Below are 13,022 nucleotides of genomic sequence, written 5' to 3' on the forward strand. Positions count from 1 at the left end.
TGACCCCGCCCCTCAGAGGGACAACCCAAGAGCGGGCGAGCACCTCATTCTCTAAAATTAAGGCTTTTATGGATGTCTGGTTTTTCACATGATCACAGTTCTTCTCATCATTTCTCCCCTTCCCCTTTGCAGAGAGCACCCCCCCCCCACCCCCGCAACAGTATTTTTTAAAGACAAAAAAGGGGAAGAAATCAGAGGATCTTGTTTTTTAAATTAGATTAGAAATTTCCCCACTGAATCGTTACTTAGTGTTCCAGACCTCCATGAAATACTTAAGACACCACGTGGCTTGTCTCAGCTGGTTAGCAGGGCACCACTCTGCCCTAAGAGGAACTGGGTTCAGGCCCCACCCCTGGTCTGTGCTCCTGTGGAGCTTCCTTCATCCAGGCTAGGCCTCAGTTTCTCCATCTGTGTTTCTCTTTATTTTGCATTTCCACCTGCACGGCAGAGCCTCCCAGAAGGAGCTATGTATGAAGCCATGCTTCTCCATTTCCTTGTCTGGAAACAAGAGGATGAGGGGCTTTCCACTCCTGGATCTCTGATCCAAGTGATGTGGGGATCAAAGTATTTCTCCAAAATCCTTGTGGAGGAAGGGGTCGGTTGAGGACTCTGGGACACACCGAGTTCTGCGTGTGTCTGTGTGTGTTGGTGCAGATCGCCACTTTATCACTTTGTCACGTGTGTGTGTACACACACACAAACACACTGGAGTTGTTGCATTCATGCGCTTTTTCCCTGGGTCTGTGAAATACCTATTTTAGAAATGGTCTTAAGAAAGTGAGAAGTGTTGGCTCTTTATTTTATTTTGGACGGGATGGTTCCTGAAGAACCTCGTGCCTTTCACAAACGCTTGATGTGCACCAGCTGAGCATCGCCCACAGTACCTTCTTTGACAGCAATCTGGGCTCGGTTCTCTGGGCTCCTTTGTGAAGCATGGGCAGGAGGGAGGGAGGGAAATGAGTGAGCAGATGAGCCGGATGCTTGGCTTCACTGATGGTGGGGCCTTCTGAGGATGCAGAGCCTGCATAACTGAGCAGGCTTTCCCCTTTCTTCCTTCTCTCCTTGGTTGTCCATCCACAGGAGCCAAGCTGAGCCTCCACCCGATCCACGCCTGCCCCCACAGAGCTGCCTCCTGCTCCCGCCCACCCCCCAACGAGGAGGGCAGAAAGCCGCCGTGAGCCGAAGGACCAACATGCATATATTTGTTGAATCTGGGCTCCGGGTAAGTGCTCGGGAGGGGTCAGTGCACACGGCCTTTGGCCTGTGCTCGATCTCATCGAGGCAGCATTTCCTGCAGCAGGACAGGCCAGCCACTGGGGAAGCTGCCCGGCCTGGGGCGTAGCATTGTCTCAAAAATAAGTCTTGCTGTTAGCTGTGGTTTTTCCATCCCCAGTATGGCCTGGATCTCCCCCTTTTCTCCCAGCCCAACAGCCAGGTCCTCAAAGACGGCCCCGGGCTTTGCTGGCTGCCTCTAGCTCTTCTGTCCAGGGCCCCAGCAGCAGGACGTTTGGTGACCCTCCCCGGGGTGCATCCTGGCTCTTCCTAAGTCAAGGCCTTTCCTCTCTTAGCTGCTGCACATGAGCCTGAAGCGATCCAAGGTCAACTCCTCGGATGAGCACGTGCTGGAGATGTTGGACCCTTTCACGACGCTGCTCATCGATTGCCTCAAGTCCAGAGACGCCAAGGTGAGGCTGGTCTGAAATCCCCTGGGGGGCCCTAGGGTCAGGGGTCTAGAGCCACATCACGTGCGTTGGGCCACTGTGGCGGTGAACCAGGCCTTTGTCTTCTCACTTTTGCCTGGGCCGCTCCCCTGCGTGAGACCGTGGTTACGCCATCCAGGCTCCTCGTTAGTGCTGTGCTGTGCTGTCAGCAGAGCACGCCATAGGTATGGGCTTGCTAGCTTGGAGCTCATTCTGGAAGTGGATTTTCAACACAGCAGGTGGGCATCCTCACCAGTTAGCTTCCTTCCCAAGGACCATCAGGGTGGCCATGAACATGCTGCTTAGATAGCACGAGGTGGTGGGCTGCTGCTCCTGTCCTGTGTGTATACAGCAGGCTGCATGCTTATTGCACACCTCACATACATTTCCATAGCCATTGTTGGAGGGTGCCATGCTGTAAGAATGGGGCCGACTGAGACAAAAGAGGTCAGAGTTGCTGCTTGGTGCCCTTAGAACCCCCGATGGGTCAGCATCATTGCCAAGTTCTTAGGACATGGCAAGGTCCTCAGGGCCAGTGTTGTAGAGACGCCAGGCTGGCCGGCCCACCCGCCCGTGTTTCTTACTGACCCAGCTTCCTTGCAGGGCAGGCCTCAAGGTGGCACTGAGTAAATGAACCACGTCCTTGAATGGCCTGTGGACAAGGGGCCTTGGGGCCTGGGGGGCAGGGGGGGTAGGCTCCTCTTGAGGCTGATGTCACACACAGGAGGCACTTGATATCACGGGGCTGTGGTGGCCCCTGAGTTATTGTGTCCTCATCTCCCCCAAAGTGTCAGCTTCTACTGGGGGGGGCGGCGTGCAGAAGAAGAGCCTGACCTTGCATCCTTAGTGGGATCGCCTTGTCTGTACCCCAGACTTGGGGCTGCCCAGGGCACTGAGGGGGGGGTGACCTGCCACAGCCCTGACATGGGAGGCTTGGGCTGAGGCCCCAAGCTCTTGCCTCCCCTCCAGGGGACCCCGGGCTCGTGTTTCTCTCCCTCCAACCTGATTTTTGTCGCCAGGTCATCACTGGTGCCCTGCAGTCGCTCATCTGGGTGTTGAAGTTCCCCCTGCCCTCCGTCGCCAAGAACTCGGAGAAGCTCACGAAGCAGCTTTTTGTTCTGCTCAAAGACTACGCCAGGCTCGGGGCTGGCAAAGGCCAGAACTTCCACCTGGTCGTCAGCTGCTTCAAGGTGAGGGCTTCCTTCCCATTGGGTGATGGATCCACAAGGTCCGTGCTGTGCGCAGTCATGCGGCCTCTTGGCAGGGAGCGTCGGCCCCTCATGGGCTCCTTAAAGAGAGCAGAGACCTCCTCCTGTTGTGGCCAAGGAGGGGGGCCTGGGCCAGGGTGAGCGGCTCACCCAGCGCGTCGCTCTGCCCTTCTTTGTGCTCTGACCAAAGGGCTCACGTATCCTGGCACCTTCCCTTTATCATCTGAAAGCCGGCACTTCCTGGTGGTTGCGCTGGCCCTTAAAGGTCAGGCCCTTCCTATTTAACTGCCTTTCCTCCCCTCGTGCCCTGCTGTCCACCACCCTGGCCTGTGACCCTGCGTCATCCAACAGATAGCTTTCCTGGTGGTGGTCTTCTGACGACGACACCCCGCCCCCCAAAGGCCCCAGCCTTCCCCTCTTAGGCCCCCCCCATGTGCTCCGTGCATACATTGTGATCATTTCTGTGGTGACCGTCCCTGCCTCTCTTTGTGTGCCTGGCACTCAGCCCCCTGTCTGTCAGGCCCAGGTCGCTTGGTGGGGCAGGCTGGTAATGCTGCTGAAATCGGGTTTTCCTTTGCAGTGTGTGACCATCCTGGTGAAGAAGGTCAAGTGCTACAAGATCACAGAGAAGCAGCTCCAGGTCCTGCTGGCCTATGCCGAGGAGGACATCTATGACTCATCCCGACAGGCAACCGCCTTCGGGCTCCTGAAGGTGCGCGCCCCCAAGCGCCAGAGCCAGGCGCCAGGAAGTTCACCATCTTTGTTTGAGGATCATGGGGGGGGGCCTTTTGTCTCTGCAAGATGCTTGGGCACGCTCTGTAGGGGACAATGTTTTCAGCTCCCTGGATGAGCTGCTTGAGTGTACACGAGACAGCTGAAGAGCGTGGGCAGGCTGGTCAGCTGTAGCCGTCCCAGGAGCCAGGGAGGCGAGGCACTGTCTCGTCCAGCTTGGCACCGCGCCGCAGGGTCTTCTCTGCTTCCTGGCGGCATCCTAGCCAGTGTTCCTTATAGCGCAGTTTGTTGGGTCATTTCCCAGATGATGAGCGTCTACGCTGTCCCCGGGTCTTTGCTAACACCAAAAAGGGTCGCTGTAAATACTTTGGTGCCCGTGGGACCCTTTAGTCATGGGACAGTTTTGTCACCTTATTAGCATAATTCTAAACAATAACACAAATTGTCCAGTAAAACTGAGTCACATGTTTCTTCCGTTATCTTACTGAAATAGATGCAGTCTTCTTAAATTCTTTTTTTTTTTTTTTTTTAGTGAGGCAATTGGGGTTAAGTGACTTGCCCAGGGTCACACAGCTAGTAAATGTTAAGTGTCTGAGGCCGGATTTGAACTCAGGTCCTCCTGACTCCAGGGCCGGTGGTCTATCCACTGTGCCCACCTAGCTGCCCCCAGTCTTCTTAAATTCTTAAGGTTTTTAAAATGAATGTATGTGGACTTTGACATTGGAAGTGCATTTTCCCCTCTGGAGTAAAGTTGCAAAGGAAACAAGTCTGCTGCTTCTATTATGTTTTAGGCTATTTTATCCAGAAAATTGATGGTCCCAGAAATTGATGATGTCATGAAGAAAGTGTCCCAGTTTGCAATCACTGGACAGAGTGAACCAGTCAGAGTCCAGTGTAGACAGGTTTGTTCTCAAGAGTCCTTCCCACTCGCTCTTGGTTTGGGTGGGAGAAGATAACCAAAGTGTTAGGCTCCTGACTGTGTAGCCCAGGAGCATCTCTGAGCCAAGGGTGGGGCCAGCAGGATGCGTGTGGAAGGAGGCACTGATTCCTACTGTTCTCATTTGTTTTTTCAGGTGTATCTGAAATACATTCTTGACTACCCTATTGGTTCCAAACTGAAATCCAACTTGGAGTTCATGCTGGCTCAGCTGAAGTAAGTTAGAGCAGAGGCCTGGAATGAGGCTGCAGAAGGTCTTAGGGCGCTAGTTCTGGGGCCACAGAGACCCCCAGGAACCCTCCCCTCCAGTCCCCTCCTTTGATTGAGGAGCTTGTCAAAGGAAAAGACTTGCCCGAGGCCCCAGAGCCATCAGCCTCCAAGGCAGGTTTGGAACCCGGGTCCTCTGACCCAGATGGAGGCTCTTTGCATTGGCCCACCCTGCCTTCTCTGACCATGGGCTTTCCTTCCGTCTAAGTGGGTCGTCCTTTCAGGAGACAGTCAGAGTAGCAGGTTTTACAGGCTCCACGGAAGCGTCCTGTTCTGCTGGACTTTCTCGGGTGGTGCACAAGGCCACACTCTGATAAAAGTGGAAAGCCGCCCTCCTTCTTCACTTTAATTAAAGATGGGCTGTGGAGAGCTGGAGCGGGGCATCCTTTTCCTTGGGCCCAGTGGCTTCCTCATAGAGAAGCAGCCTAGATGATTGCTGCTTGCCGTGGGATTGTGTTTAAGTGTGTGTCGATGATTACTGCCCACTATCCTGACCGACTTCTCACTGGCCTTCTGAAGCTGGCCCTGGGAGGCTGACGCTGCAGGAGGGACAGCCCGTCACGGGAGCTTAAGGCTAGGATAGGCCAGGGGTCACAAGGCCTGGCCCCTCGTGTACAGAGGAGGAGTCTGAGGCTGAGGGACTCTGAAATAGTTAAGGCCCTAGAAACAAAGATGTTTTGTTAAACATACTGAAGGAAGGAATTGGGCTTTACTTTTAGGAGCTCACACTTAGTACTTTCAGTTGGAGACTGAGGGGTCACCTGTGTTAGGAGCCGGGGATGGGTTCCGTAGAAGCACCGCTGGGCTTGACGTCAGGAAGAGCTGTGGGGCTGTGTAGTAGAACCCAGAGGTCCGAGGCTCCAGCACTGCCAGGGCTGCAGCCCCTCCTCAGACAGGCCAGGAGGGGTCGGGTGACTCGCCAGGTGGCACATCGAATGCAGATCCATGCGGGTCCAAAGTCAGCTTCCCTCCACAGCCCCACACTGCCTCTGTTGGAGGTCACGGGGGCCGAGGCTGCACAGCCGCTGGTTAGACCAGGTCAGCAAACGTTTATTGAGCACCTGCTAGGTGCCAGGCCCCATGCTAAGCACCGAGGTTACGGAGAAGGGCAAAAAACCGTCCCTGCCCTGAAGGAGCTCACGGTGTCCTGGGGAGACGACAGGCAAACAATTGTGTGCAGGGGACGGGTGCGGAACAGATTGTACACATGTTCAGCATTGACAGGGATTCTTGCAGAAGAGGGGGGATTGTAGTGGAGATGAGAAGACCCAGCAGGTGTTGGGGAGGAAGGAGAAGTCCAGGCCTCGGGTAAGGGGTGCTTCTCAAAGGTGTCCTGGGCTGGGTAGCCAGCGAGGGGCCTCTGCTTTCCCTGGGGAATTTGGGAAGATGCTGATGTCTCTGTTCTGTCCCTTTGCCTTAGCTACGACTATGAAGCGGGAAGAGAGTCTGCTTTGGAAATGATTGCCCACCTTTTTGAAACCTTCCCTCAGGTACTTTATGTGTATGTGTCTGTCTGTGTGTCTGGGTGCGTGTGCATGTGTGTGCATGCATGTGTGTCTGCGTGTGTGTGTGTGTGTGCATGCATGTGTGTCTGCGTGTGTGTGTGTGTGTGTGTGTGCATGCATGTGTGTCTGTGTGTAGCACAGATGGGGCGCGGGGTTGATGCAGGAGCTGGGAGGCACCCGGCCCTCACTCATCCTCTGGGTGGCGGTAGGAGTCCCCGTGACCAGCGAGCATGGCCGGTTCCAGCGTGGTCAGCCCCGTCTCTCTTCTTTCAGGGGCTGCTCCATGAGAACTGTGGGCTCTTCTTTGTCCCCCTTTGTCTCATGATGATCAATGACAATTCCAGCAAGTGCAAAAGAATGGCTTCCATGGCCATCAAGCTGCTGCTCAGCAAAGTCAGCCTGGAGAACAAAGACCTCATGTATGTGCTCGTGGTCAAGTGGTTTGGCAGTCAGAAGGTAGGGAGCCTTTCAGTGCCTTCTGTGGCTCAGTCTGCCGTGGGGGAGGGGGAACTGGTGTGGAGATGAGGCTGCTAAGTGGTGGGGGGGGTGGGGGGCAAAAGGGGAGTTGGCTTGGAGAGGCCACTGAGCCCAGGAGGTGGGGGGAGGCAGGGGTGAGGGGGCAGCCGACGTGGAGATGAGGCCACTGAGCCCAGGAATTGGGGGGGGACCACAGACATGGGGCTGAGCTCCCTGGGCTCTGAGCTAGCCCGCTGTGGGAAGGGGGGAGCCGGCGTGGATGCGAGGCCGCTGAGCCATGCCCTGAGGGCCCTTCCAGCCCCGCAGCCAATCTAATGCCCTCCTGCCTTTGGATTGGTTTTGTGTATACCTACATGTTCTTGGCATTCATGCCATCTCTCCCACAAAACGGCAGCCCCTTAAGGGCTTCTGTGCCCTGTATGTAGTGGGCACTTGATGCCTGCTTGTTGGGTTGCTTGAGTGGTCTGTGTGGGTATAAATTGCAGTTTGGGCCCCTGCTTCTGAGAAACCCCAGAGGATGCACCAGGACGACGGGGATGCCCGTTTCTCAGTCCAGCTCAGCGTGGAGCCGTCGGGAGCTCTTAGCAGGCCGCCACAGGGTCAGGGATCACTGACGGTCTGGGGCCTTCTCTCCCCCCACAGAGTCTGCAGAAACGCTTGGCTGCCCAGACCTGTGGCTTGTTTGTGGAGGCTGAAGGGGCAGCTTTCGAGAGAAGATTCGGGACGGTCCTGCCTGTTATTGAGAGAGAGCTTGAGCCTTCCCAGCTCCGAGACGTGAGTGCTTGTGATGTTCTTGTCCGTTGTGTCTGCGTTTTTGGTTTGGCTGATAAACTCTCTCAGGAAGGGAAAGGGTCCCTCCCGACACAGAGGCCAGGTGCATTACCATGTAGAAAATCCTTGCAGAAAGCCGGATTGACCCCTTAAGTGAGCCCATCCTGTCTCCGCTTTGGCTATCGTTGCTTTTCACATTGGTAGTTTTATTTTGTCTTATGGCTCAGCCTTCCTTCTTTTGGGACTCCGCAGGCCACAGTGGCCCCCCCAGCCACTGCTCCCCAGCCACCCCTCCCTGGTGTGGATCGGCTTCCTCATTAGAGCCAGGGCCATCATGCTTCTAAGTAGCACTTGGGTCTTCAGCGCTAACCACAGTGCCAGGCAGACCCTAAGGGCTTAAGAAATGCTCATCCATCTGTCCAGCCACCCAGCCACCCAGCCAGTCATCCTGCCATTGCATTTGATTAAGCTTCCATGATCCGAAGTGAAATGAGGGATGTGGACTAAGTGAATATTATGGTCCTGGGACACGCTACTGTCTGGACATTGATATTAACCAACATAACGTTAGCCTTCAAGAACTATTCCATAATGATAAAAACAAAAAGTTAGGCTTTTTAAACTAAACTTTCATTGCATTTCTGTTTTGAAATTTTAAAAGTGAGGCAGCGTGGCACGAGGGCTAGAGTCCAGCTTCAGAGCCCAGAAGACTGCAGTGTGAGGGCTATTTCTGACACTTTCTGGCCATGTGACCCTGGGAAAGTCTCTTGCCTGCCCAGGCTTGCGGCCACTGTCACAGCACAGAAGAGGTCTTCCTGCCTTGATAGAGGAGTCTGCTCAGCCGAGGGTTTTCCCAAGGTTGGCGGAGGCTGGTCCTTGTCCCGGTCCCTGTGTTTTGAAGAGACATGGAGGTTTTCTTTGGCATGGTTTTTGTGTGCAGACACACCCTGCCTTGCCTTGTCTTGTCTTGTCCTGAGGCAGAATGACTCATTTGTGCTTGGCCCTGTTTTTTAGCTCATTGAAGAAACTGATGAAAAAGCATCCGACCGACTTCTCTTTGGTTTTCTTACACTGATAACTAAACTCATCAAGGAATCCAATTTTCTTCAACTTACCAAACATCCTGAGAGCCTGAACAACATCTGGAGTAAGTTGCTTTTTCTAAGATTGATGGACTGGCTGACCACACATGTCCTTTGCTCATTGGCATGAGAAGCTTCCAAGGCAGTGGTTAGAATCTGGCTGACATTTCAGGCGTGAGCCTCGGATTCCCTGCTTATCCATAGGCCTGAGGCCTTTCTCACTTGCTCAGAGCTCCCCCGGCCATTCAGGGGCCCTGCAGGGTCTGTTCACATGGCGTTTGTCCAGGAAGCCGAGATGACCAGGTGGGCGTGCTGTAGGGAAGCCGGTGTGTGTGTGCTAGAAGGAAAGACCAACGTCACATGGAGGGAGAGGCCGCCTGCTCCCATCCACCCGTTTCACAGATGGGGACCCTGAGGCGGGGTGGGATGGGGGTAAGGGACAGGAAGAGAAGAGGATGGCAGAATCAGGAGATAGGAAGCCATGGCCCCTCCCTCCATAGACTCTGAGAAAATTGTGCCCTTCTTGTGTCTGTACCTCGCCAAGGCCTCTTTGTGAGGAATCACAGCAAGACTGTTAGCATGGGGTCCCAGGGCCAGAGCTGGAAGGGGCCTCAGAGGCCTTTGGGCCCTTCGTCTAGGGAGATGCAAAGAGACTCGGTCAGACCCCATCTCCTTTAGGATCCGTGGCTGTAAGGTGTCCCCACGGCGTCAGGGCACTTGTAAGCTACCAGAGCCAGCTTGGGTGTCTGTATCTCTGGATCCAGGCCCATGGATATACACATGCATGTATGTTTACCTCACACGTGGATGGACAGGCAGAACTCTGCCACAGCCTCCATCACTGTGGAAATCACCATGGTGGTTTGAGTGTCTTTCAGGAAATTAAAAACACGAGGGACACAGTTTCTGGGTAATTTGATCATTTTATTAATAAGGTCGACAGGGTCTTAATAAAAGCATGGTCAATGGCCGTCTCTCTCAGGCCAAAGACCAAAATGGCAGTAGACTCAGTGTACACACCCTTCTAACTGTAGGAGGTCCACCACACAGAGATCCAAGTCATTGGTTGGCATGATTGAAGGCGGCTTATATTAAAATGAGTTCTTGGTATACGTGACTCGGACACTTGAGTCTTGGTCAAAAAGGACATCAGAGAAAGAATGTAGACCCCACCCCAGCTGATCGGAGCACAGTAGTTTTCACCTAGGTGTGGTTTGGTACAGGCTCAGGAAAGTCCTTCAGAAACAACCTGAAGGACTTGGCAGTGGGGGATACCGAATATGCCCAGGGCGTCCGTTCCTATGATTATTTCTCACCCTCCCATTGTGCTTGTATCACATGCTCCAGGAGCCATTAGGACAGGTGCTCTACCCAGCCTTCAAAGAGTGGTGAAGTGGAGCCCCATAATCCCCCACTCATGGACAGATGATAAAGAATAAAATCTCCTCTTTCCCACAGGCCACATCCAGTCCCATCTGTCCCACCCCCACAGCTGGGTGTGGCTTACTTCAGCCCAGATTTTTGGATTATTGTTTGCCTCTTGCAAACCAGAGGAACTGATTAAAAGATGGGCTGCCCCGAAGTCCAAGAAGAAACCATCAGGCCCAGTGGCCATTGACTTCCTAACCAAGGAACTAGATCAGAAGGTAAGGTGTCAGAGGGTGGTCATGGGGAATCTCCTCCCCTGGCATCACAGAATTGTTCTAAGAGCACTTGGAGGTGTGGAAAGCGTCCATTTGGGACAGAGAAGACACTACAAATCCCCCGTAAAACAAAAGTCCAGGTGCCAGGGTGGTGCACTGTCATCCTGGTTGTGTTGTTTGTGTTCACGTGCTTGTTGTCATCTTTATAAAAGCCCTTTTCTCAGCTTGATGCATAGTAGGGGCTTAATGAATGGTTGCCAAGAACTTTGCATGCCTGCATACACACATACAGACACATACATACGTACACATCTGTATGTCTGTAATGAGCTATTGTTGCTGATAATGTCCTGGGATCCCTGAGAGGTAAATCCTCATTTACCAACGAGGAGGATGAGGCCCAGTGGCTTGGACCGAGGCCTGCAGTTTGCACATGTCCGAGCTTACTGGTTCCAGGCGCAGCATTGTCTCTTTTTTTTTTATCAGGTTCATAGCCTTCTCTGTGTGTGTAAAGGGTCCCACTGACCCTGTGAAAAGAAGGAAGGAGCAAGCGTTTATTGGGCACTTGCTGTGTGCTCAGCTCTGGAGTTGGGTAGCCATCCTCCAGAGCCGTTGGAGGTCAGCTGGGGGAGCACCGTGTCTAAGCCCTGGCCTTTCTTGTCATTTCAGATGAAAAGGCTGGCATTAGCTTTTTGCTACCAGTTGCAGTCGAAGTTTTTGGATCAGTCTCTGGGAGAGCAGGTAGGAGTGTGGAGCCTCAGAACAAGCTGGGCTTTGTTGGGTCTCTGGGGCAGGGGAGAGGCCTGGCTGCCAACCCATGCCCATCCACGTGACAGAGGAGCAGGTCCAGAGGTTTTTCAGAGGGGTCCCCTTTGGAAGCTCCTTCACCTGTGCCCTAGAGGCCTTGTTGGCTCATGAAGCGGCAATGCAGGCCACTCATGGGGGCGGCAGGGTGGCTGCTGGAGGCTGACACAACTGGAACGTTAAGGACCCCATGTAATAAAGTGAAGGAGCCCTGGGTTTGTCTAGACTGTTCTTCCTGGGAGGTAGGTGCTGTCATCCCCCTTTTATAGGTGAGGAAACTGAGGCAGGCAAAGGTTAAGTGACTTACCCAGGGTCACACAGCTAAGTGTCTGCAGTCCTATTTGAACTCAGGTCTCCCTGGCTCCTGGCCCAGTGTTTCCATTCCACCACCTAGCTGTCTCAGCCTGATAAAGAGAATCCCATTTTCTGTCTGCCTTTGGTATAGCAGATAGTCATTAAAATAGTATCTTGATCCTTGGTTATAGCCAGTGAAAGGCATCATACGGCCAGGCCAGGCCCCCTGTGCAACCTCAGGAAAGTGTCCTCAGCAGCAATCTGGGCCTCGCCTGCCTGGTTTGTAAAGTGAGGGAGTGGGGGGAAGGGAAGGTCCATCTGGCCGTGCAGGGATGGGGCAGCCTGAGAGGCAGCTGACAAGTCTGAGTCAGGATGACGAGCGAGAGCCTGCACGTGAAGGCTTTTTGACTTTTGAGTTCCCCCTGTAGAGCTCCCTTTGGAGTCTGCAGCCCCAGCCCAGTTAAGCCTCCTGTGCCTGTCGCTGGGGGCTCAGCGGCCACTCCGCCCGCTCCCCCTCCTGAGGGCGGGAAGGATGTGTCTGGAGCCCGCGAGCACGCCCCGGTGTGGCTGCATCTGAGGACGTCAGCGAGAGGCACCATCGGGGGCATCCGGCTGAGGCTGCCATCCACATCCTTGGTGTGGGGAAGGATACGAGGCCTTTGGGGGAAAATAAGCTGACGTGGCCTTTTCCTCCTTTGTCAAGATCGTGAAGAATCTGTTGTTTGTGGCCAAAGTCATCTATCTCCTGGCCCTGCACGCACAGGAGAAGCAGGAAGCCTCTGAGGAAACTGTGGAGACCCCCGCCCCGGGAACATCCCAGACCGCCGGGGCCCAGGAGGAGGAGGAGGCCGGGGCCGAGGAAGAGGAGGAGGCCGGGGCCCAGGAGGAGGAGGAGGCCGGGGCCCAGGAGGAGGAGGAGGCCGGCCCGGCCCCAGCAGCCTCCCACGATGAAAATGAGGCTGAGGCGGCCGGCTCAGCAGAGGCGGCTGGGGCGGAGGAGGGGCAAAGCCGACCTGCCAACCTGTACTGGCTGATCCACAAGCTGTCCATCATGGCCAAACGCGAAGCTGCCTATTCGCCCAAAAACCCCTTGAAGGTGAGCCAGGGCCTCTGAGCCTGGGGTTGCTTTAGGAGCCGGCTTCCTGCCCAGCCCCCAAGCACGTGATTCCCAGAAGGGCTGGTTGGCATTGGCACCTGGCGCCCTAGGCTGCCAGGGACACTTCCTGGGCACCTGCTCACGGCAGGCTGGGGAGCGTGCGCCCCTGCTGCACTCGTTTGCTCACTCGCGACATCCTGTGCTTTCAGAGAACCTGCGTATTTAAGTTCCTCGGAGCTCTGGCCCTCGATCTGGGCCCCGACAAGGTGCGGCCTTTTCTCCCCATGATCCTCGCTCCGCTCTTCCGCGAGCTGAACAGCACCTACTCTGAGCAAGGTGGGAAGCCCCGGAAGGGTGGGCCCTGTAAAGGAGGGATGAATGGGGGGAAAGGGCTTCTCAGAAGGGTAGAGGGAGGTTCCCCCCAACAGACACAGCTCACTGCGCATAGTCTGCAGCGTGGAGCGTGCTGGGGTTCCTGAGGCCATCCGTTAGGGCACCTGGGGTCC

General features: G+C 54.8%; 1 protein-coding gene across 3 annotated transcripts in view; it reads left to right on the forward strand.

The window, feature by feature from the left end:
- UTP20 (UTP20 small subunit processome component) overlaps nt 1–13,022 on the forward strand; it is a 103,223-nt gene that overhangs the window by 83,628 nt on the left and 6,573 nt on the right. For all 3 annotated transcript variants that reach the window (XR_006353195.1, XM_043965521.1, XM_043965520.1), the window contains exons 47-60: nt 1,081–1,222; nt 1,569–1,685; nt 2,720–2,890; nt 3,489–3,620; nt 4,432–4,542; nt 4,714–4,793; nt 6,265–6,334; nt 6,623–6,805; nt 7,469–7,600; nt 8,612–8,744; nt 10,138–10,325; nt 10,992–11,063; nt 12,124–12,516; nt 12,726–12,852. Coding sequence is in view for 2 of the 3 variants with exons in the window: in XM_043965521.1 (XP_043821456.1) it covers nt 1,081–1,222; nt 1,569–1,685; nt 2,720–2,890; nt 3,489–3,620; nt 4,432–4,542; nt 4,714–4,793; nt 6,265–6,334; nt 6,623–6,805; nt 7,469–7,600; nt 8,612–8,744; nt 10,138–10,325; nt 10,992–11,063; nt 12,124–12,516; nt 12,726–12,852 (2,051 nt within the window). In the remaining variant the exon portion in view is untranslated. The remainder of the gene's footprint in view (nt 1–1,080; nt 1,223–1,568; nt 1,686–2,719; nt 2,891–3,488; nt 3,621–4,431; nt 4,543–4,713; nt 4,794–6,264; nt 6,335–6,622; nt 6,806–7,468; nt 7,601–8,611; nt 8,745–10,137; nt 10,326–10,991; nt 11,064–12,123; nt 12,517–12,725; nt 12,853–13,022) is intronic.

Source organism: Dromiciops gliroides, chromosome 5 (assembly GCF_019393635.1).
Source record: "Dromiciops gliroides isolate mDroGli1 chromosome 5, mDroGli1.pri, whole genome shotgun sequence".
Lineage (NCBI taxonomy): Eukaryota > Metazoa > Chordata > Mammalia > Microbiotheria > Microbiotheriidae > Dromiciops > Dromiciops gliroides.